This window comes from Morchella sextelata, assembly GCF_020137385.1.
Source record: "Morchella sextelata strain SCLS chromosome Unknown scls_12, whole genome shotgun sequence".
In the NCBI taxonomy this organism is placed as follows: domain Eukaryota; kingdom Fungi; phylum Ascomycota; class Pezizomycetes; order Pezizales; family Morchellaceae; genus Morchella; species Morchella sextelata.
In genome coordinates, this window is record NW_025408627.1 from 707,102 (window position 1) to 730,100 (window position 22,999).

Consider the following 22,999-nt stretch of genomic DNA (forward strand, 5'->3'; position numbering starts at 1 on the left):
ATGAATTATTTCGAGCGCAAAGGATTCAAGAAGAGTCCGCCAATATACGTCGAACTCCAGCACCTCACTATCGAGTAGGAGATCGAGTTTTCTTATCAACACGCCATGTCCTCACCAAACGACCATCGAAGAAACTTGATTGGAAACGCATTGGACCATATATCGTGAAGCGGATCGTTAGTCCTTATGCCTATGAGTTGGAACTCCCTCGTTCCATGAAAGTTCATCCCGTATTCCATGTCTCTTTATTGTCGTCTACAGCAAACGATCCTTTACCAGGACAACAACAGTTACCACCACCGCCGGTCGAAGTTGAAGGACAGGAGGAGTGGGAAGTCGAGGATATTTTGGATTCCAGGGATCGTCGGGGAAGATTTGAATACTTGGTTAAGTATGCCGGTTATGACGAAGCTTCGTGGCAGCCATTGTCGGATGTCGAACATTCGCCCGATATTGTCAAACGATTTCACAAACGATATCCACGGAAGCCTAAGCCTACCAGGAGGTAGGCCCTAGAGGGGGGAGTGGTCTGTAACGGCAGCCATGTGGTTTGGTTATGCGAGGTGTTAGGGTATGAAGAGGAAGGGTTATGCAGTGTGGTTGGGTTTAGCGAAGCGGGTTTCTATTATGTTCTTTCTGTTTCTGTTACGCGAGAGTATGAGTCAGCATTGGGATAGGGCATGGATATATAAGGGGGGCGTTGTCTCGTGATTTCTTGTTTCTCTTTCTTTTCCTTTCCTCTTTATGTAACCTCTGTATTTTACAGTTACGAATACTATTTGGTTCGCGCTACGTCATAGGGTTTACCCGGTATACTAGACCAGGTACAACCATCCATAGTCCATAGTCCACAGTCTCCGTTCTTGCCTTAGGTCTACCCTTCGGCCCTATAGTCCATAGTCCACGATTCCCGCCTTGGTAGCATACCCCGGCCCCATAGTCCATAGTCCACGAACCTCCTACGTCCACGTCTTCACCTCGGTTGTATTCCTTGGCTTCATAGTTCCTACGCCCATAGTCCCCGTTACAGCAACTGGCTTCTAACAAGAACTCTCAGCATGTAACCGGGCCCTGTGTGTACTCATACACCATACAGTTGAAATGGCTCCGTTACAGAGACCCCCGTTACAGTTGTTGCCAGTCACCTTTCATCCATTACACTAAAGTTATTTTTACTTTTCTACCGAGGTAATTTTCCCTCATTTTTCATGAAGACTAAAAGTGACATTACAGATCTCTCTTTTACAGCCAAAGTTTCTTTCTTATATAGTGCACATACTCTTAAAGGCAGGAAGTGAAACAATTGTTGCTGCAAGGTGACTCTCAGGCCAATTACTGTACCAATTTCTAGCCACTTTGCTGAATCTCTGATTTTAAGGAAGTATAAATAGGTATAATACTGTTCCAATTTGCCAATTTCAATCTGTAATAACTTTACAACTAGGATAGTTATCAAAATCCTGTTCAGTAAAAGTGAACTCCACCGCTACGTCTACACGTTTACTGTACTGATCTTTTTAATTTTTTTTGGTGGTAAAGCCATTCGCGATTGATTTTTTGTCACTTTTGGTTACCTTTAATACGGGGGACACCATATCTATCGAGGTATCGCCGTACTACGGGTGCAAAAGCTCTGTCTGTATTAACGACCGGAAAACTATACATGATCTCGAACTTCTTCCCTTTCGGTATAATGCACACTTCGTTGCAAAACCTCCCAATTGATAGTTGTCACAATACCCTGTACCACCAGATATCACTCGTATCGTTGCAACTCTGTTTTACCTTCATAAGAATAATACTAATAATCATAATAATCTCTCGAACTCACATACAACCTTGCAGTTATTACATTGATTGATTGATTTATCGCTTTATTAATTATATACACCCTATCTTATCTCAATTAAACAGTGCAATACCCACATGACTACGTAGTTGGAATTACTTTCAAAGTTTAGCCTCCGTTCATGTAGTTACGCTGCACGGTGATATCTAATATGTTCTAGAGAATTTGTGCTAAATCAAAGCCTTTCGAAAGCTCCCAACCCCCATTGAGTTTACTCAGCATTCAACATCCCTCTGACCTTATGGCACAATAAAAAGCCGGGTGTCTTGGACATAACGGTCCCATCGCCATCATTTTCGGAAAGGTCGAATGATACCATCAACTAGGAAAATCGAATTCCAAGAAGTAAATGATATCCCCAACCAAAAGCGGCAACTTGTGGTCGCAAGATGGGCCACTCCGAATTTTCATGCACGCCACAATTTCAGGCGCTTATCAATCCAAATCAGTAGTAAGACTTTATTTCATCTCACAGTTGTTTCGGTTCCTCCAGCCTGTTAACCTGAACAGATTAATGTGCGTGCTTTCTTGGCAACAAACGACGCTGTCTTACAAGATTGCTTTTGATATGACGAACCGTTGTGATGTAGTAAATTTTAAGATGACCCAATCGCATTATCCCTTGGACGGATGAAAGTTGTCAAATTCGCGACCACACTCTTTCAGCTATCACTAGCTTAATATGGCAATTGTTCGAAATTCTTGATTGGCTCTGTTGTTATTGCCAACCGTAAAAAGCAAGATAATTCCCTTACCAAGTGGCGCACGGTCCAGGTCTCGAATTTGACAACTTTCATCTGTCCAAGGGATAACATACTGTCGCGTGTACTGCGCCATATTTCGTGATGGTATTCCTCAAGCGAGTGATAGCGGATGGAACGCCGTTTTTATTGCGCAAGGGAAATGGGTGGGGCGGCAACCGATCTTTTACCGGAACAAGAACTTGTGCATTAAGTCTTGGCCAATCATCTTACTGTAGCGCACATGACCCGAACGAGAAGATTGATAGTCCACCCCGAAATGTCCGGAACCGCCGATTCGTACCTTGCAGTAGTGTCTCCCCATTCCTTCCTTTGACAACCATCCACAACCACCACTCATTTAAGACGCATGAGTGTAATGATATCCATTGGAACTACTCTGAATATTGTAAAATAGCACTAGATTTACTAGTTGATACTCAAGTATATTATGTAGCTGACACTAGTTACCTACTGACATTGAGATTGGTCGTGAACTGGCGCCTTTATTATAATTTACAGTACCCAAAGGGCTGCCTGTACCGACAAGCTTCCGAAGCAGTTAATGCATGGTCCAGATAAGGAAGCCACGAAACCAAATGAATTTCGCGCCGTTAACAGCCGGGGTGTGAGAAGGGCTCTATCTCGCTTGGCAGGGCACTTGCCTCCCACTAAGCCTAAATTGTTGGTTAACAAGAGTTTATGGGGGAAGGGGTGATGATGATGGTGGGGTGGTGAAATAGTTGATAGGGATAGGTGGAGGGGGTGGAGGGGGTGGAGGGGGTGGAAGGACCATCAATTTTCATTAATTACTGTCCGCAATGTTAATTTCGCGGGGGTATGAGACCTTGTGTTCCCTCAATTGGTGAAGCCTGGCGATGAATGCGAAAAAGGCATTCCTCGTGCCGGAAGCATACAAACTACATACATCTGTTGTATGTATGCTTCAGTGCTCCAGACTATGGGGCACCAACAAGGCTTTTTCGATTTGTTTGCGGAAATTTCACATGCACCCATGATATCTCGCTTGATAAGCTGCTCGAATCCCACACTCTATGAATGCACAAGGCGTGTCCTCCTCACATCAGATTGCTAGGGTTACTCCTCAAAGAGTGGAGCAACTACGATCATTGTATTTATGCCTATAGAGTATGAATACAAGTATATGATGTAGATACATGTACTTACGCATGGAATACATGTAGGCATATATCCCATACCCCAGTCAATCAAACGTGCCTGTCCTAGCTCCATATTGTAAAGAATCCATGTTAAATTATTCAATGCCCTGTCAGTTCATTCACTAGTTACATTGGCTACAGCCGCCATTTTTCGCCATAATAAAACCTGTCTCAGCGCCAGGCCCCCTTTTCTTTCTCCTCTTTTCTCTCCCCACACCTACTTCTATCTTGATATCTACCTCTATTGCCTCCAGGCGTCCCTTCGTTCCTTCTCTACACCACAAGTCTGTCGCTCTTTGAAAGTCACTCATTTCTTCTCGTGATCACTCGCTATTCACGCAGCCTCTCTCTACAAACCGCTCTCTATAATTCATTGTGTCAACAGTTTATCTTAATACAATCAAAATGCGCTTCACCTCTACTCTCGTTTTGGCAATTTCTGCCTTGACCTCTCTTGTTGCTGCTGCAACCACAACCTCATCGGGCGAGAATCCTATCACCTATCCTCTTGGCGGCAGTATCAAGGCCGGTTCTGATGTTACTATCACTTGGTACGTTCAATTAACTATTTAGTGCAACATATCGTCCATATACAATTCTCTTGACATTCTCGCTGACTTATTGGATTTCAGGAGCGTTACATCCGGCAATTCTTGCGACCTTGTCTTGAGGAAGGGCAAGGACACCAATTTGGACGAGGTCTTGGACATCGCAAGTGAGTATTAACCTAAGTTTCTGCTATTATATTCACACAGGAATGGAATATTTTCACTTCACATTTTTACTAACATACATGTACCTTCCAGCTGGTATTCCTAACACTGGTGCTTTCACTTGGTCCGTCTCTCCTAAGATCTCGGCTGGTAGCGACTACTCCATCCAGATCACCGCTGGTGATAAAGACAACTACTCCCCCATGTTCACCATTGAGTCCGATGTGACCTCTTCCTCTTCCACCTCGGCTTCCTCTACTTCAACTTCCTCCAAGTCGTCTTCTTCTTCTTCTTCTTCTTCTTCTTCAAGCACTTCTTCGACTACCCTTTCTACCTCCACCACCGCATCCACTACCGTTTCAGCCAGTGCTACCACTACCGCAGCCAATACTTCTACAACTGCAACAGGATCATCCAACTCTTCTGCCATTCTTAGCACTACCCGCGCTGCTTCTTCTTCTGCCACTCCCGAAGCCACCGTCGTGGCTGCCAATGTCAACAGTGGTGCCCACCTTGCCTCTCCATTGGCGTTGGTCATGTGCATCTTCGCCGGTCTCATGTACCTCAACTAAAATATCAACAATATACGGTTGAAATCGTGCTTATAGGGAGGGGATGATTGATTTCTAGCTTAATGTTTCTCAAGTGATTGTATGATGATACATTGTTTTTTTTCTACGGTGACACGCATTCTGTGAAATGACAACAATGCTGTTGCATTGGTTTAACAGACTCCCTACTGGGATTCTGTTTGCCATTAGTTCTTTTGAAATATTTTATATTCTTCTGTCTATTACTATTCTTGTTGCTTTGGTGTTTGTAGGTTCTGTTGCGGGAAATTAATGATTGAGTGAGGTTGAAAGTCTAACTGTTAAAAGTTATCATCAAAACATATTGTGAAACCAGAAGTGAATATCTGCGCCACTACACCAATTTGGAGCCAAACTTCCTCATGAATTGTCACTCGCCTTGGCAAATCGAGCCTTGCAGGTGTCTAGATATATATATGTATGTCTCTCGCCTCAGTAGCCAGCCAATTATTTTAATGCAGGCGTGAAATTCGAGACATACACTTATACAGACTTCCGGTCACAGGAGAGCTGCAGCTCCTAGTGCGTCATTCTAGTATTTATATAAAAATAATATCATGTTACATCCACGATGAGATACATAGATAATCTTACTCCAGAGGTGAGTCTTCCTTATGCGCCAAGGTCTTCCAATTACGGGCTTGCGCCAATCGTTGGGCGTATAACTCAAAACTCGCTCCCATCGATGGTGAATCCGTTTTGAGACCACCAAATCACACCGAGTATTGACGAATAAACCAGCAAGTTAAACAAGCCCGAATCTGGACCTGGACAGGTAATTTCGTCACCTCTTAACTGGTATGTAATTAATGACATACTACGGTGTTCTCAGGGTGTTGGAGTGAACGTGAACTTGAAATGAAGCTGCTATGATTCACGGTCGATAACTGCTAGAAATAACTTTAAAGCCTGCGAGGGTACCTCAATTACTTGAGATACGATGCGACAGGACAACTATCATCGTTGCGCAATGCTCATTGGTATAGATTCATGAGACATCACTCGCCAAGGTAGAGAAGTTAAACGCTTGATCAATTCATTCATTGTTTGCAAGAAGTAACATGTTTTGAGGGAGACTGCCTATTCCAACTTTTCTATAGTGTGGTTGTTGAAGTGTTCCTTCTGGTCAACTGTTAATTGCCTAGCTCGAGCTGCAGTCATTCTCGGGTCAATGGCGACACTGACTCGACAATCTGTGTCTTGCGGGGTTAACCAAATTTGGCCCCGAAATCGGTTGTTTCGCGGGCTTGAGCACGAGACAAAATACAGATACAGTTCTGTTAGATGGTACAAGCGGAGTGCGGCCTCCGGCCGCCAAAAAGTAGTGAGGAAACGGGGGCACGGTAGGTACTGTGATGACATTTTCGGATTGAAATGTATAGGCGCTAAGCTTGATCTCTCCTCGTGGGTAATCTGTGATATTAGCTCAAGTACATGTATGTACATGTATGCATTAAGAGTTAAAGAAATGCACTCACTCTAGGTCAGTTCTTTCAATGCATATGAGTACTCTTGCTCACAATCGGGGTGCCGCTGCGCGGCACACCGACCCTCCTTGCTCGCCGACTTTGTAGTAAGTACATGAACAGTCGCAACCAGATATGCCGGGACTCAATGCACCGGATCCCTTGCTGTCCTGTACGAGATCCTCTGAGTATATTGTTTTTCCTACTGCAAAATCAATTTGCTATCCCGCACGAAATCCTTAGAGTCTTGGCAACCCGGCATATCGAGTTGCGACTGTGGTGGGGAGTTCGAAGTTAATACATAAGTCTTTTCTTTTATCCATCAATTGTAATGACTACACGCTTTTTAAATATGCCAGTTCCCTTCCATCTCGGAAGCAGTTCTTTGCCTGACGATACGCAACCTGTAACTAATAGAAAACATTCCTGGTGACAAAGAAGACTATTAGATAAAAAATTAGCGAAATAATTACCAATATTGTAAATTTATATGCAACTCAAAACAAGGACTCCAGCCAGCTTGACAGGGCACAAAGCTTATACCGAAGAAATATAGATTACGGGTCGAGCTTCCAAGCTCTAAGAAGGTACAGGTGTTTATCAGTGAGGTTTATATCGCGGCCAAATTTTGAGATTGATGGCATTGAGCCTATAATGAAGGCTAAGAAAAATACAAGCAGAGAGAATCATGGGGTTAGATCTGTATTTTCCTGTTGTGGTTGTTACAAGACGACATTGGAGTTGCTTTCACATACAAAACTTGGTCGTAATGCAAGCATCCTGTTAATTATGTAAACTCGATATTTTTATTCGTTTGGCCTTCTTGAACCTATGTAGAGTAAAGAGAGTGATTTAACAAGAGAACGCGCACCAAAATCCCATACCCTGTCACTAAGAGCCAACTTCTTTCCATTTTTATAATTCAGGTTCAATTAAGCACCACCGAGTGATAGTTTATGATTACGCGCATCAAGAGCGAACTTGTCTAATTGCTAGGCAACTACGAAATGTACCACAGGGCTGGGCTAGTCGATGGATTTCTCGTGAAGGTCACACGTACGTACGAAGTCAACCCCCGGAGATGGAGTCTGAATAGAGCGAGTTTTGAAATACGCAATTGGAAATGTTAGGCCGGGTGGAGGAAATTTTAATACAGTTTTTGGAGAAGGGCACTAGATTGCCCTTAACAATCTTGCCCATCATTGGAAAGTTACCAGTCAAAAACAACACAACTCTGGATATTTATGCAACCATCTCAAACAATGAACCAGTGAGTTCTCGTCCCCCCTGAACTCCCGATCACTTGCGCAACTCCACGTAGTTTGCAGGCTGCCGATGTGTTAGCAATTTAAAAAAATCCACGAGGGAAATGATGACATACAAAGAGGCCGCGCTTTCCACCGTATGTTCCCAACCACCAATCATCGTCTGGAAATTCGATATCTTCGATGATTGCCTCATCAGGGAAGGAGAGTTCATTCTCTTCTGTTGCTTCATAGTCATACTGGGCAATCGCCGATGGGCCGTTGGTGGCTTGGTGTTCTTCCTCCTGCGGTGGAGGAGATTCTACAGAAGGTCTATCCTCTGGTCGAGAGGGTGGAGGACCTTGTTCTTCTTCGTCTCCCTCGATAAGCTCAACATAGTTGCTGGGGAACAGACCACTCTCCCCCTGTACGTTGCGTCCAGCCCACCAATCCTAGATGAATTAGCACAAACGGCCGTACTGTATCGCGACGTCAAAAGAGATATATACCTCGTCGACCATGTCGACCTCTCCAACAATCTGTCCCTCGACCAAGTTTATTTCGTTCGGCTCGGTTGCTTCGTAGTCAAATAAGATGAGTGCACGCCTTCCTGCGCTGCCTTCAACGGTTTCACCTCCTGCACCTATACCAACTGTTTCCGATCTAACCCTTGCTGGCTCTTCGTCCTCAAGATCATCTTCTTGTGGAACTACCCTACTCAAACTCTCTATGGGAATGGATGATTCTGGCTCTGGTTCATGTGTTATGGGATCTTCCTGTTGCCTAGATACGGGCATTGCGATCCTAATAGGACTTCCGGGAATCTCAGGAGTGGGTGGGGTAGGAGATCTTGGAGGTTGCGGCGGTGGGTGTGGAATTCCAGCTGCGTTTGTCTCATCTTCATCATCAACAGGCTTAGGAGGGAATCCAGGGAGTGCGACGGCCCCTCCAGCGACGATAGTAGGCCTGGAAGAGATATCAACGGGTGGAGGTGGAGGAGCACGCTCTCCTGTAGTTTGCTGGAACTGGTAACCGCCGGTTCTTGGAGGGCTCTTTGGTGATGTCGGTGCCCCCATCGGGGGCGCGCCTGAAAATTTATTTCTCAGTGCGCTGATACCACCCGCGGGGGCTTGTACATCCTCCTCGTGGTCATCCAATTTTTGTTGAGCAAACTTATTTGACAAGCCATCATTACTCCCGGAGCTACGGCCGGTGTTTGAGGTGCTAACAGGGGGGTATTGCTGGCCTGCGTAAGTCGGCGGAGTGGTTTCGCTGGCGCCTGAGAGACCGCGCTCTCTAGCTTTCTTTTCAGCCCATAACTGGGCGGGCGTTTTACCACCGGAGGAGCCAAAGTCTCTACTTGCAGAACCCACAGGTGCAGCTGCTGGGACAGAAGGATTCAATCCGAAACCACCAGGCGTGGGTGGTTTAGTACCAAAGCTGGGCGCACCTGTCCCAAACTTCTTTACAGGTTTTGGTTTGGGGAGAGAGGTGAGTCGCTCACTTTGCGAAAATGCAGCTGATCTCTCTGATACCGGTCTTGGCCTTTCTTCCTCTTCTTCATGCGCCGGAGATGGCCTCGCTTGAGCTCTGATGGCTGCGATATCTACTTTACCAACCGGCTCGTATGCACCCTTGACAATCTCCGGACGCTCAGATTTCTGCTGTGCTTGAGCTCTAATAGCGGCAATATCTACTTTTCCAATAGGTTGATAGGCTCCTTTCACGATATCCGGTCTATCACTAGCAGATGATGCACTGCCATAACCAGATGTAGTGGATGTTGGCTGAGCTCGAATTGCAGAAATGTCAACCTTTGTCGGTTTATAAGCAGGCGCAACCTTTTCCAACTGGCTCCTCGTTACAGGTGGGGCATCTGCACCCCAGCCATCACTGTCCGTCTGCTCTTCACGTTTGTAGGGAGCTCGCGAGCCTGTAGCACCGGAAACTCGAGTAGGTGTATACGCAGGTTTAGACGATGGAGCCGGCGGCTTCGGGGCAGATGTCGGAGGAGCGGTGGAAGTGCTCGAGGACGAATACTTAGCTCCCGAGGCATCACCGACCTTCTGGACTATAGATTCGGGTGAGAGGTCGGATTCAGACCGGGCAGTGACTTGTACATGGTAACCCTAAAACATCGATAAGTAAATTTTCGATGCGAAGGATAACGCATAGCTCTATCGGGTAGCTACTCACATGCAAAACTTTGGCGGCCGCGTTTAGATGGCCGGTGAAATATCCCTTGACTCTTTCCGGGACGCCCTCGCCACACTTTCCCCAGCTAGTCAATGAGGTTATCCGGACAGTGGAGGGGTTGGAGAGCTTACCCAGGCAATCAGAACAAACTTGGGTAACCCAGAGTTCGGATCCTTAACCTTGACGAAAGCAAATTGCACTTTGCCATCATTGAACTCTTCGATGAGCTCCTCAAGCTCGCCATCTGCAAACACAAAAACCGCCTGTCAGTGTTCGTTTTTAGGAAATCAGCAATGGGCTATGAATGGAATGAGTCGTTTAAACCTCCTGTGCTATGCACTTTCAGCGTGCTAGCTTTGGATGTAGAACTCGCAACAAAGGCATTCTGCAATGGTACTGAGACAGCAAAGACAGCCCACTGGGCATGAGTTGGGGACTTATTTGCGGGGGCTGGAGATGAGACGAGGGTTTTATAAGAACGGCCAATCTCGGGAGAGATGTCTAGGGAAGCCATGATGTTGTGAGAGAGATGGCTGGATGTGTATATGTGAGATAGATAGCAAGTAGGTCAAGAGCAAACTTCCGGTAGGATTAGTGAGTATGATGGGAAGGAGAAAGGGGAGGTCGAAGAACAGAGACGACAATTAACAGGGCCACAGGGTGGTGGTGGTGATGAGCATTCATACGCTCTGACGACAACAAGCATGTGGCGGGACCACAGGTTGTGGCTGTGCCGAACAATTAGTATTAGTGCTTAGGGCTCGAATCCAACGGAAAAAATGGCATTGAACTCCTTACCCTGCACGAGGCGGGATTTGTGTGGAAGTTCAAATGAAGAAGTTATAATTATATACTCTATATAAATCACTAACTCAATGCTAAACTCCGAGCAACGTTGAAGATAATGGTATTTCTCAGGCGCGCATAATAGTGATTTTAACCACTCGTTCCTTCTATGTATATACCACTACAGATACTGTTAATAATATTAATAGGTGTGGATGACTTGTCTTATAATTAATTAAACCTATCGAGGAGTTTGGACCCACAGACATCTGGCTATGGTTGCTATCATGTACATATGGTGCCGGTCACGATAGATCAACATTCCGGAAAAGCAGTTTATTAAAACATATATTTTGATTTTATAATTTAAATTTTGAGTCTCGATAAATGTTTTACCGGAAAAATTGGCTGGTTTTAGGTTAAACGACAGTGATTCCATGCACATATAGGCTGGAAGGTCCTAGTTTTTTTGAATCCTAGGTACATGTACATGTATCTACTCCTTCAAAAATGGATGATCGAGGAGGCTGAAACAGAGAATTTGTAATCCTAGTGATTACCTACAGGTTGTCTATCTTCAAACTTTGAATTCCTTAATATTTTTTTGAAGGCTCGGATATAGTTGGGCCAGAAGAGTTTGTTTTGGAGTACAATAAATAGGTAATAAGTGATGGAAGGGCTGGGACACAGTGATACTTGCTTTAGGTAAAAAGTCACCAACATACGTACGGTGTTTACAGATAACTGTATCTCAGTTGATCAGAGCGTTCCATCACTTATTACCTATCGCTATACATGTACGTACTACAGGTATTAATCATTAATCGTAGCCGGCACCATACATGTAGGTAGGTACAGGCCTGCTATACGGTGATTATTTTTCGTGATCGTCTACGTATCCCGATTTACTTTATACGTACATGTATTTCTTTATCAAAAGTTGCTCTAGAAATATTAGGGATATTCCATTATTACAAGGACAAAGTACATTTATAACAGATATCGGCATATATTGATCTAGATCTCAGGTGAATGCAATAGCAAAGCAGCATTTATAACACTGCTTCATTCTATAAACTATAAGTTATTTCAGGCGTAAAGCACTTCATCTCCCTCTGCTTCCAGGTGTATGAGCCACACAACACCATCATTTTCGATTTCAGGGACCTGTTGATGAATTGAATGATTTTAATTTAAAGTTAATTCTCGTGCATGTGCTTTGAAGATCAAGTAGTTACAGTGCTTCAATACATGTATGTAGGGACAACAAAGATCATCTAGTGTATACAATCAAAATTCCATGTGATGCGTACCAGAGATACATATAGCTATAGAGCTCAAGACACATGTACACCCGCGGGAAAAAGTGACGAAACAACACCTGCACTTAACACCAACCCCAATGACGAGAAGTACTTGAAATACAAAATGAGAAAGAGCGTATATACTACGGCCTCTGAAGTGTATTTAACACCCTTATGGTATCCCTTCAAAAGTCATGGTTGTTGGTTAACCGCGTTGGTGGTCACTCATTGTTTCGTCACTTTTTTCCTGCGTAGTGATGGGCACGAGACTTGAGGTCTCGAGACCAGGTCTCGAGCTTTCCAAACGAGACAAGACAAGATCAGTGAAAATAGTCTCACGATTATCTCGAGACTATTGTGGGTTGGTCTCGAGACGTCTCGCGAGATCATTTTAGACCCTTTGAGAAGGTTTTGGAGGGATTCTACTTTTTCGAGGGAGATAATTTTTCCACGAGATGATAATTAACACAAACAGTTGCAGAAATATCATTAGCTTTCCTATATTTCGCCTTTTTCCCAAAGTCTCGAGACCTCTCGAGACTTTGCGAAAGGTCCCGAGACAAGACGAAACCTACTACCCCTAAACACAAGACGAGACGATACCCCCTAAATGTGGTCTCGTTTTGTCTCGTGCCCGTCACTATTCCTGCGGGTGTATATGTTTATTATAGATGCAGCTAGATAGGTCTGAAGCTGAGTCTCTCTAACCAGAAATACATACATATGTACACAATTAAGATAATTATACATCATACAAGTGCGTAGTATATGAGTACTACCTGGCCGGTACTACGGGAAGTAAATCAGCAAGGTATTTCTAAACCTTACTCACCAATACCCAGTATTCCCACAAACATTACGGCAGAACTATGGTCTTTTGGGTTATATCGCAGCCGTGGTGCTACCGTAGTGATCATGATTCCACCCCGATTTTTGCTGTCGTAGCTAGCTACATACATACAACCCCACTATTGAAAACAGACTCTAACACCTCTTTCTGACATTTGTAATTTATACTCGCGGGTGGGTTAGTGAGGGTTTTACGGTTTTGATTGGCCAGTAAGTAGGCATTCGCAATTGAATCATGTTCTCCATATCTGACCCGGAAAGGACTATAGCGCCGTATATGAATTAAGCAATAAAAAAAAAAAAAACTATAGCGCCGTATTCACAGCTTATCACTCGGAAAATTCAATCTAATTGATGGGAACCTTGAAATATAAAGTATTACCTTCCTAACATCTACTCCAATCAGGTCATCGGGCAAATTACAATGTCAAATTTTATGCACTATCAATCTTATACCTGACATCACCGACAGTGATAAAAGGGATTCGGGTAATATAGTATTGCGTTTCACCCGAACAGACAATGGGTAGCAGACGTACCGGGGTCAGTCTGTTAATAACTACACCAAATTCCAATGGGAACAAAGTCCTTGGAAAGGCGAGGTGCAGGAGTATCATTGAGTTAGATACGCTCTATATATGCCATGCCCGTTTTGGCCTATTCAAACCTTTCCCAAGGCAGTTAGGACCTTGATAGCTCGAAATAAACGCTGGTGAAAGGCAAGAGACTTCGATCAAGATACCAGAGTAACGGCATTCTTGTTATTCCTGTTTCTGCTTGCCAATTGCAAAGTCACATAACTTCAATATCAGCCATATCCCCGTTTGCGAATATTTCTTTTGTAGGTTTGTTGAGATCTCTAGGCTTTGATTACAGCTCAATTACATTTCAATTCAGTTTCTATGACCCATATCATCTATACCAAGTTCACAACAGAACACGATCAGGCACGTAACGGGCAAACATCGCCCCGCGTTTCTCTCTTCTCCGAACGGAACTAATTATTCGGCCGTGATTTGTTCGGAACATAAAGTTGCAGCGCCACATAGAATGTAGACTTTGACGGTTCTAGACGCCGATACCTAGAATGAAATAAGGTTGATCTAAACCCAACCAGCCTAACACAGAAAGAAAGAAACGAAAATTGAAAACCGTCTTCCACTACAGTACAGGCCTCGGCTCCAGGTACAGCAACGTAAATTTGAGAAGGTTTAGAATAACTTGGTAGGGAAACAGCAACCTACATCTAGAAGATAGAGGAAGCCATCTCCAACTCATGTCATTCGTGAAACTGAGGTATTTATAGCTCACAAGTAGTCTTTATTGTCCACGCCTCCTTTAAACCTCTCACTAAGGGTTCTGAACTTCGACAAAAACGCATCTACGTCTACATATGTCCCCTTCAACCACCTATCACCACTTTTCGGATCAAACTCTCTCCTTCCATGTACTACTCTCCTATTGTTAAAGATAACGCACTCTCCCTCGTTGAGTTTAAGCTCAAATTGTGATTCCGGATCTTCTATACTCGTGCCGAGATTACGAATTGCATGAAGCCAGCTCCTAAAGACCCTATTATCCTTACCATTCGTATCGACCTCTATTGGTGCCTGGAACGGCGGCGACCAGTTCATATGGTCAATGCGTGGCTGGCGGAGGTATGTGTTCTTCTCCAGAACAACCGTTGGCCGGGTATAGTGGTAATGGTGCCCATCATTCTTATAATGGAAGGTAACAGGGAAATCGCATAAGGCTTTGAAGAGCGGTTCGGAGGTCATCCGGACTGTCTGTGCAGCACGAAATGCATCGGCGAAAAGGGAAGAACCACCCGTGGCACTGTTGCGGATGCAATGAAGGAATTGAAGCCCAGGAGGCGATTCAAAATAAAGGAGGTCCATGTGGAGGCCAAGATTGAGGGGAGTGTAGCTGAGCTATTGTCAGTGAAGTGTTGATATATGAGGATATGTGAAGTACAAACGCTATGTTTTTAGCATCTTTAACGCTCTTGACATCCCAAGTCCTTCCGTAGAAGGTTTCTTTAATGTTACCTATCCGTTTGGCAATTCCTTCGACCGAATTCTGCCTCGAGTTTTCCGGAACTTTACGAAGGAACACCAACCCATATATTGATAGGTATCGAACAGCTTCGAGCAGCATCTCGTCGGACTCCATATAATCCTGGTAGTCAATCCATAGCACATCTTGCTCCATTAACCGCTTATCCCATAGGACTTGTCGTCGATCATTAAAGTTACTCCTAAGCCTCCACCTCAGGTTTGCTTGAGTCCGAAGAAAGTCGAAACTATAGGTACTTGTGTGCTGACCGTCAACTCCTGGTCCTGTATCCCACTTGATAACGAGTGTGCCATCAGGGAGCGCTGTTTGGAACTTTGGCTTCGTGTCGTAGTTTATGTCGGAGGTCTGGATAAGCTTTTGTTGCGTTAAAGGGTCGACACACATATGGCATCTACAAGCGTCTCGGAGGAATATATTGTCGAATGCAACTTGTTCTCCCTCAATGTCAACCGTGACATATCTGGAGGCGGTTGTTTGAATGACTGAAAGACGGTTTATTGCCTTTCTCGTTGGTAGAGGAGCCCATCGTTTCTCTTCGGGGTATTCTTGTTGGCGAGGAGACCTTGACAAGGCGAAACCTCTCATCAGATTGTATTGGATATCTCTGCTCGAGCGCCACACAGAGCTGTCAGCTGACGCCGTGGGCCGGAGTTTTTGGCAAGCTGGCCTTCTCAGGAGCCCGAGTGGGCTTTGTCTGAGGATTGATTTCATCATGGCGGGAGAGAAAGTGTAACTTGAGAGCGGGACAAACTTGATCACAACTTCTCTTTTTTTCCTCCACACAACCTCCGTTCCTCCGTTGAGGCTCTTTAGACATCCCTTCAACTTCAACACTCAGCAACAAGCGCTAAAAGAGCTAGAAGTAAAGGAAGAAAGGAACCCTTCCAGAGAGATATCATAAACGAGCAGACTTTGGTTCGTGATGAGCCGAGTCGGGAAATCGAAATACGGAAACGAAAATGCAAGTAATCTCATGCTCACGTCTCCTGTGATGTCATAGGTTACATCCCACCAACAACAAAAAAAATGTTTCAATATCGGCATTACTAACGTATGTTTACAGGCCTCGAAACGAAGCGTTGTAACTGCTGGTGCCATCGCAGGTCTGGTTTCACGGTATGCTCTGCACAATCCCCTATTTATCGTGTACCGTCACATTCGGCGATGTCAAAATATAGAAATAGGCTAACCTCCCCAGGTTTGTAATAGCACCTCTCGACGTCGTCAAGATCCGCCTCCAGCTCCAGATTCACAGCCCTGCCGCGAATTTTACTCACAATGGGCCATTATATCATGGTATCTTTCCGACAATGCGGACAATTGTCGCACAAGAAGGGATCACTGGACTATGGAAGGGAAATATCCCAGCAGAGGCTCTATATCTCGCATATGGCGCTTCTCAATTTCTTACATACCAGCAAACACATCTCATGATCACGAAGTCAGGTTGGGAGGTTCCTGAGAGCGTAAAATCATTTATCGCCGGAGCTACCGCAGGAGGGCTTGCAACAACGGCTACATATCCTCTAGACCTTCTCCGAACCAGATTCGCCGCACAAGGTCAAGAAAAGGTTTGTCTTCATTCTTTCCTCTAATGATGATTCTTTCTAACAACCCCGCAAATAGGTCTACCAATCTATAAAACACTCGGTTCGACATATTATCGAAAACGAAGGTGCTTATGGCTTCTTCCGTGGCCTTGGGGCCGGCGTAATTCAGATTGTACCTCACATGGGCCTATTTTTCATGAACTACGAATTTGCCCGTCAGTACCTCTCTACTGTACAACAACTCCCGAGTGGATGGTCAGATGCTATAGCTGGCTCCTTTGCTGCCACCGTTGCCAAAACAGGTGTATTTCCTCTTGACTTGATCCGGAAAAGACTACAAGTCCAAGGTCCTACCAGGCAGAAATACGTCCATAGAAACATACCAATCTATGCAGGCATCTTTGGTACCGCTAGAGACATCTTAAGTACGGAAGGACTCAGAGGACTATATAAAGGGCTCTTTGTAAGCTTGGTGAAAGCAGCACCGTTGAGCGCAGTCACGATGTGGACATTTGAGAGGAGTCTAAAGGGTTTGACATGGTTAGAGGAGAAGAAGATTGTGCTGTAAAGGTTGAGTTGGTTCAATGTTTCCGATGTAGACTGGATGGGAATTGTCATTATGGTGTTGTGGGGTAGTTAGTATATACCTTGTGGGACTAGTTTTTCAACGGGAGGCTGGGCTGGATTCTTGGTGTTTTTTCTTGCTTTTTTTTTCATTAATTTAGTGGGATGGCATTTGATTTCATAGGGAATAGAGTGCATGATGGGGGGGTATTTTATAATATTAAGCCGTCGATACCAAAATTCCACCAATTTTAGCTTGAGACAACTTCATGCGATATCACTCGGTAGTCTTGGCTCGCACGATGAAACATCTCTGCCCCCTAGGTTGGGATTTGGATCTGGCCTATTACGATAACCGAGTGTGCGGAGAACTGAAGATTGTATCATTGGCACATGCCATTCACCCATATATCGACAGCCTTGTTTTTATGGGTTTGGGATTTCATCCCCGCCTGTCCAACCACATACCATAACTCAACCAATAAGAAACGGCCTGTGTTCCAGGAACACCGTGTCTGTATCTGCAACAAAAAAAAACCTGGTCCTAGGAGATTTATAAGCTCTTGAATCACAAGGCCTCCATAGGTAGAGCTACGCACCGGGACCGATCCACCCTCAACTGCTTAGCTAAGGCTGTAAGGAGCTCAATCTAATCTTGAGCTCGCAGCCCCCAAACAACCCCCAGCTACATTTCAGCATACAAACGTTTCGAGGTATGCACAGTCTATCAGTTGTGCCCGATGCCCCGAGAAGAAGCTTTGCGGGATGTTAAGAGATGGGCACGTGACCGATGTCCTCATGTGGTTGATTCATGGATTGCCGGCCGTAGCGGATGAAATACGGATGAAATGGAAAAAAAAAAAAAAAAAATGAGATACGGGAACTTCAGTCTACTCTATGTAGAGCAGGCAGGTACGCATAACTCGGATCATTGTGAAACCCCATGACCGTAACGTGTACATCGTTCTTGTGGAGATGACTAAACCGCCTAACTACAGGACATTGCCATTGCCATTGCCAGACAGACACCAGGCAGACAGAAAGCTCTGTGCACCTTTTTTGATCAGACGCGCATTCCACCATTTCACCACACAGCGGAGGAGCTCAGTTAAAATAAAAGTGATCGGGTAAAGGGTTAGGTGGGGGATGTTCGGCGAGAATTGCCCTAAGGATATAGGGGTCCAATAGGGCGTTTACAATCATCCGTCACCCCTGGTCACTTGAATCTCTCAGAACGCCAGAGGTTTGCACTTTTGGATGGTTTCTGAAAGTTGAGCAAAAACAGCACACATGTTAGGTTCTGGGCCCAATCAGCGGAAAATCTTAATAATGCGGAATGTCTACACCTCCTATTTACATGTATTGCGTCATGACATTGGTATTGCGGGTTATTCTCATGCAATAAACCTCCGATACATGAATTTGATCTTAGTGTAGAGAAAAACCCCTTACCATACCCCCCATAGCTCAACCGCCACGATATTAGAAAAAAAGATCACCGCGGGGCCATGTTTAGGACTACAACAAGGACATCATAATATCAACCGAGAACCCCCAGACCAGACCATCTCAAGGGAAGTTTTTTTTTTCGTACGTACCGGAGATTTTCCCTACCCCGCTACTCCGGCAGCATTTCCCAAGGTACTATTGTAGATCATGTCGTTAATTGCAGCCCACTCTTTCTTCAAGTCTCGGGGGTGGTATTGTTGGCTGGATGAATGATTGGTATGACAGCTGCTGCATTGCAGATGCTGTAGACTAGACGCCCAAACCACATTTTCCACACTTTTTTCGCTGCACTTTCTGCTTCTCCGGATTAACGTACTGATACGAGGCCAGAAACCAGATCTCTTCTGTGATTGTATGTACCCTAGATATTGTAGATACTTGGCTAGTTTCATTTATTAAGATGTGATGTGCTTTGTGCACCTTGCGGGGTTAGTAGGGTACGGCCTGGTCCGCCTGGATATTGACCCTCAATCTCAACCTCAGTCAAGGCTTGTATTACGGCTAATCCTTTGGTCGGAGAGGGGAAGTTGTATTGCACTTTCACAGCCATTGTGCTATCTAATATCAGTGATAAGCTATATACACCGATGACGGATCTGTGGTTGTCCATCTCCGGCGTTAGATACCACAATCTGGTGCGCATTTGTGGTACACGCTTGGATAATGTAAATATATAACCACTCTAGAAATTCAATTATCGACACCATAGAGCACGTGACATAATGCCGGGTCAAAATGATACTTTGCAAACATCATTGAAGAAGGCGCTTGTTAATTATTACTTGCAAAAGAACATCGTGGGCTCATTCGGTAGTCAGTATATAGATGAGCTAGGGCCGGAAGAACCATTGTTTTTCCTACAAATATCCCCATTCTGGGGTATCACAATCACTACGGTGCTGTAGTATACAATCTAAGAACAGTACATAGGGTTTAAGTACATATATCTGGGAATTTCCCAACTCACATATGTTTCAGTGGCTAGCCCTGTTCTAAGATGGAGATTCAGTCAGTAGCAATACATAAGCAGCTCTATGATATACAATATTCTACAGTTATATAAATTAATTGTCTTTACAGACAAGCCCTCTATCTCTAGTCCCTGGCCGCTTTTCAATGCGCCAGCACGACTGGTTTTCCCTTCTCCCACGAATTCAAACTCTCCCTGATATTCACCCAATACCTCAGCCTTACCGCCTCAATCTTTGCATTCTCCAAATCATCCTCCTTGAAGAGCTCTCCCAGTCTCTTCAAGCTGCCCTTGATCCTCTCTTCATTAATGACCTTCATAGGCCATAGATCCTCCTCGTTCTGGGCCTCCTCGATCTCTTCCCTGGCCTCCAGCACCTCCATCAACAGCTCCTGGTCATCCATCTTTAGATTCTCGTCCTCGGCCACGTCGATCCCACGCAGCTGGAGGATGTACTGGGCCCGGTGAAGCGGCGAGAGCAGCGTGCTGTAGGCGTGGTTTAGGTAAGCTGACCCTCCCTCGGCTTGCCGCTTTAGGGTCGGGTCGGTGACGGTGTCGGGGTGTGTGAGCTGCTGGAGCTTGAAGAACTCTTGGCGGAGAGCGCGTGGGTCGAGATCGAAAGGCCCGCTGGGCGGTGGCCCGAGTGGGAGCGTGTTGGGGAAGAGGGAATAATAGGTTGGGGGCACCTTTGGCCCGTTGGATGAGGAGCGGCGGAGATGCTGCAGAGGCCGGAGCCGTAGCAGCGGGCGTAGAAGCTTGTTGTTGATTGCCATTTTCCTGCCCGAACTGTAGTAGAGATGGGGTTTTTTTTCCTTTCTTTCTTTGCAGTTCCTCTAGCTAGAGTTTTACAATGCGCAGGTGACGTTGTTTTTGATATTGAAAAAAACCGGGGTTTACAACCTTCCAACTCCGCGATTATCAATTGGCGCGCGACGTTTGCGCGTTCATGAATCATGAATCATTTCTCCAACGTCAACCAATTACCAGACTTGTCCAGATTCCCGAATTTACATAAAAGTCTTCCCTACCGATCACTCTAAGCTCCATAGATACCAAACCCCACCCCACGATGCTCTCGCACAGTGGTTGATACATTGGTACATGTACCTCTCCCAAACCAGACCTATCACAACCACCCACAGCCACGATCATGATTGTTCGTTGTTGGCGGCCTGCCTACATACCGCCCACCGCCCCTGGATGGATGTAAGAAAAAAACAACGACACTTCACTTTACAGGTTACGAATGTTCCTTTTTCTTCTCCCGCCGATTTTTCTGCCTGCGTAACACCATCGTACTTGCCATTGCAAACACCCCCGCGGGGATCGAGATTTTTTTTCCTTTTTTCTATTTGCTTTTGTGAGTTCTGATTGATGGTTGCTTCCCACACAATTCAAAACACGGTAGAGGCAGGATGCGATACAAATGATCAAGTAGATGTTATGTTAATTTCCCCAGCCTGAGGCTTTGAGGAGGTGGTTTTTGTTAATCCTATTGTACAAAAAATAATTGTTTGCCCACCAAAAAAGTACCTACCATACCCCCCTTTCCGTGATGACCTGCCTGCATCTGAAGATGTTTTCCCAAAAGAAATAGAAACCCATGAGAGAAAAGAGAAAAAAGTAAATATGAAATGAAGCCCCCAACCGAGAGTAGAAGAAAGAAAAGAAAAAAAAAATTGAAGGAAAGAAGGAAAGAGGAGGGTAATCCTTACCTTAACTTTCCTTTCTACTTATCCATTCGACGCCAGCCGGCCGGTAGAGGGTCCTTTTTTTGTAGTGTTCTTCGAGTTTCCCATAAAACAAAAATCCAAGTCCAAACAGCCATAAAGAAACATGAGGAAGTAAAAATAAGAAAAATAAGAAATGAAAAACAATACAATTATTTTAGAGATTTAAAAGCGAGGCAAAAAAAGAGAAGTAGGAAGAAAAGGATGAGATTACAGCAGCTTCCACATCACGTCAATGATCGTTCAACCACGTACTCTCACCCTCTTCGCGCCAGGCTGTGGAAACGCGCCCCACGCCGCAAATGGCGCCTGCTGTTGCTGTTGCTGTACATTCTCCTCTTCATCGTCCGCCCACCTCTTCCTCTTGCTCACGCCGCCACTTGGCGCTGCCGCGGCCGCCGCAGCAGCAGCAGACATGTGCATTTCGAGCTCCATCTCCATCATCATGTCGTCGCCGTCATGCTGCACAACCACAGGCGCAAAGCGTTCCTCGCCGCCAGAAACATCAATCATTTCATCCTCGACGACTGAGCCTTCAGGCGAGGATCCCAGCTCGCACTCGGGCACCTGCGTTTCCGCTGGAGCCTGGAGCATACGCCCGCCGTGGTAGGGGTACACGCAGTCATCGTCGTATGACGAGTAGTCGTCGTCTTCGTCCATGCCGCCGTTGTCGTTGAGCAGAGGCATGGGGTTCTCGGACGACGAGAGCTTGTACCCGGTGTTGGCGCTCTCGGGACGCAGCTCCTTCAGAACTTGTTGGTCGACAAAGTCCCAGTCGGGGTCACGGGCGCCGCAGGAGAAGCCGGCGTAGACGTGGCGTTGGGTGGAACGCTCTTTGTAGGAGAGCCATTGATCTTGCTTGTAGGAGTTCATATTGATTGTAAGGGAATTGGTAATTTTATTTGGTTATGGTAGTAATTGCAGTAATTGCAGTAATTGCAGTAGTGGTAATTGTAATTGTGATGCTAGAGGTGGAGAGAGTAGATGGTGGGTAATAGTAGTGTAGATAGGCTGACGGATGAAGAGTGGGTAAATATGATGTAGTAATAATCGTGTGAGGAGGTATGATGGAGCGAGTGAGTGAGGGTAGATGATGGAAGAAGAGGAAGAAGGAGAGGAAGGGAGAGGAGAGGAGGAAAGAAAAGGAAGAGGAAGAGAAATAGCAAGAGAAATAGTAAGAGGACAGGACGAGTGAGAGTGGAAGAGGGAGAGGTTAACTTCAAGTACGGCATGAGGAATGGCTTCCAAAAGGTGACAAGTGCAATGTATTATTATCATAAAAGGTTAGCACCATATCGGAAATGGACAAATGGGGAGGCTGGCAGCAGCAAGCAGCAGGCAACAGCCAGACGACAATCTACGGACGGGGGAAAAGAGACAGAACGGACGAGAGTGGGAGCAAGACGGACAGTCAGCTCTCCAACTTACTAACTTACTAATAACCTGCCGATAGTACCGGAGGAGACGAGGAAAGAGAGGGAGGGTAGGTAGGGGAGGGGCGAAACAGGAGCGCAGTCTGAAAGCGGTAGCGAGCAACTCACGCCGTCTCTCTCTTCTCCAACGCCTAGCCTACATAGCTATGCGCGATGTCCATCCCCCACCGATTCGGCTACTACCGCAGAGCCCCAAAAACGAAGACCTGTGATTGGCCAGAAAAGGCACCTAATACTACCCCATACAGG

General features: G+C 45.4%; 6 protein-coding genes across 6 annotated transcripts; 2 read left to right on the top strand and 4 right to left on the bottom strand.

Annotated features, from left to right (window-relative positions):
* Nucleotides 1-4,175: 4,175 nt before the first annotated feature.
* On the top strand, nucleotides 4,176-5,055 carry H6S33_002064 (uncharacterized protein; the record flags this gene model as incomplete). The annotated part of the gene is made up of 3 exons (XM_044833411.1): nucleotides 4,176-4,321; nucleotides 4,403-4,485; nucleotides 4,577-5,055. The coding sequence occupies 3 exons, from the start codon at nucleotides 4,176-4,178 to the stop codon at nucleotides 5,053-5,055; spliced, it is 708 nt and encodes a 235-aa protein (XP_044693207.1).
* Nucleotides 5,056-7,838: 2,783 nt separating this feature from the next.
* Nucleotides 7,839-10,493, bottom strand: H6S33_002065 (uncharacterized protein; the record flags this gene model as incomplete). Its single annotated transcript, XM_044833412.1, has 6 exons — nucleotides 7,839-7,868; nucleotides 7,921-8,235; nucleotides 8,293-9,912; nucleotides 9,980-10,054; nucleotides 10,111-10,242; nucleotides 10,320-10,493. 6 exons carry the CDS (start codon nucleotides 10,491-10,493, stop codon nucleotides 7,839-7,841), a joined length of 2,346 nt encoding a protein of 781 aa, XP_044693208.1.
* A 3,732-nt stretch (nucleotides 10,494-14,225) lies between these two features.
* H6S33_002066 (uncharacterized protein) lies at nucleotides 14,226-15,708 on the bottom strand (the record flags this gene model as incomplete). The annotated part of the gene is made up of 2 exons (XM_044833413.1): nucleotides 14,226-14,844; nucleotides 14,897-15,708. 2 exons carry the CDS (start codon nucleotides 15,706-15,708, stop codon nucleotides 14,226-14,228), a joined length of 1,431 nt encoding a protein of 476 aa, XP_044693209.1.
* Nucleotides 15,709-15,953: 245 nt separating this feature from the next.
* Nucleotides 15,954-17,112, top strand: H6S33_002067 (uncharacterized protein; the record flags this gene model as incomplete). The annotated part of the gene is made up of 4 exons (XM_044833414.1): nucleotides 15,954-15,959; nucleotides 16,058-16,110; nucleotides 16,193-16,565; nucleotides 16,621-17,112. The coding sequence occupies 4 exons, from the start codon at nucleotides 15,954-15,956 to the stop codon at nucleotides 17,110-17,112; spliced, it is 924 nt and encodes a 307-aa protein (XP_044693210.1).
* Nucleotides 17,113-19,730: 2,618 nt separating this feature from the next.
* Nucleotides 19,731-20,360, bottom strand: H6S33_002068 (uncharacterized protein; the record flags this gene model as incomplete). The annotated part of the gene is made up of 1 exon (XM_044833415.1): nucleotides 19,731-20,360. One exon carries the CDS (start codon nucleotides 20,358-20,360, stop codon nucleotides 19,731-19,733), a length of 630 nt encoding a protein of 209 aa, XP_044693211.1.
* A 1,200-nt stretch (nucleotides 20,361-21,560) lies between these two features.
* Nucleotides 21,561-22,190, bottom strand: H6S33_002069 (uncharacterized protein; the record flags this gene model as incomplete). Its single annotated transcript, XM_044833416.1, has 1 exon — nucleotides 21,561-22,190. The coding sequence occupies one exon, from the start codon at nucleotides 22,188-22,190 to the stop codon at nucleotides 21,561-21,563; it is 630 nt and encodes a 209-aa protein (XP_044693212.1).
* Between the last annotated feature and the right edge of the window lie 809 nt (nucleotides 22,191-22,999).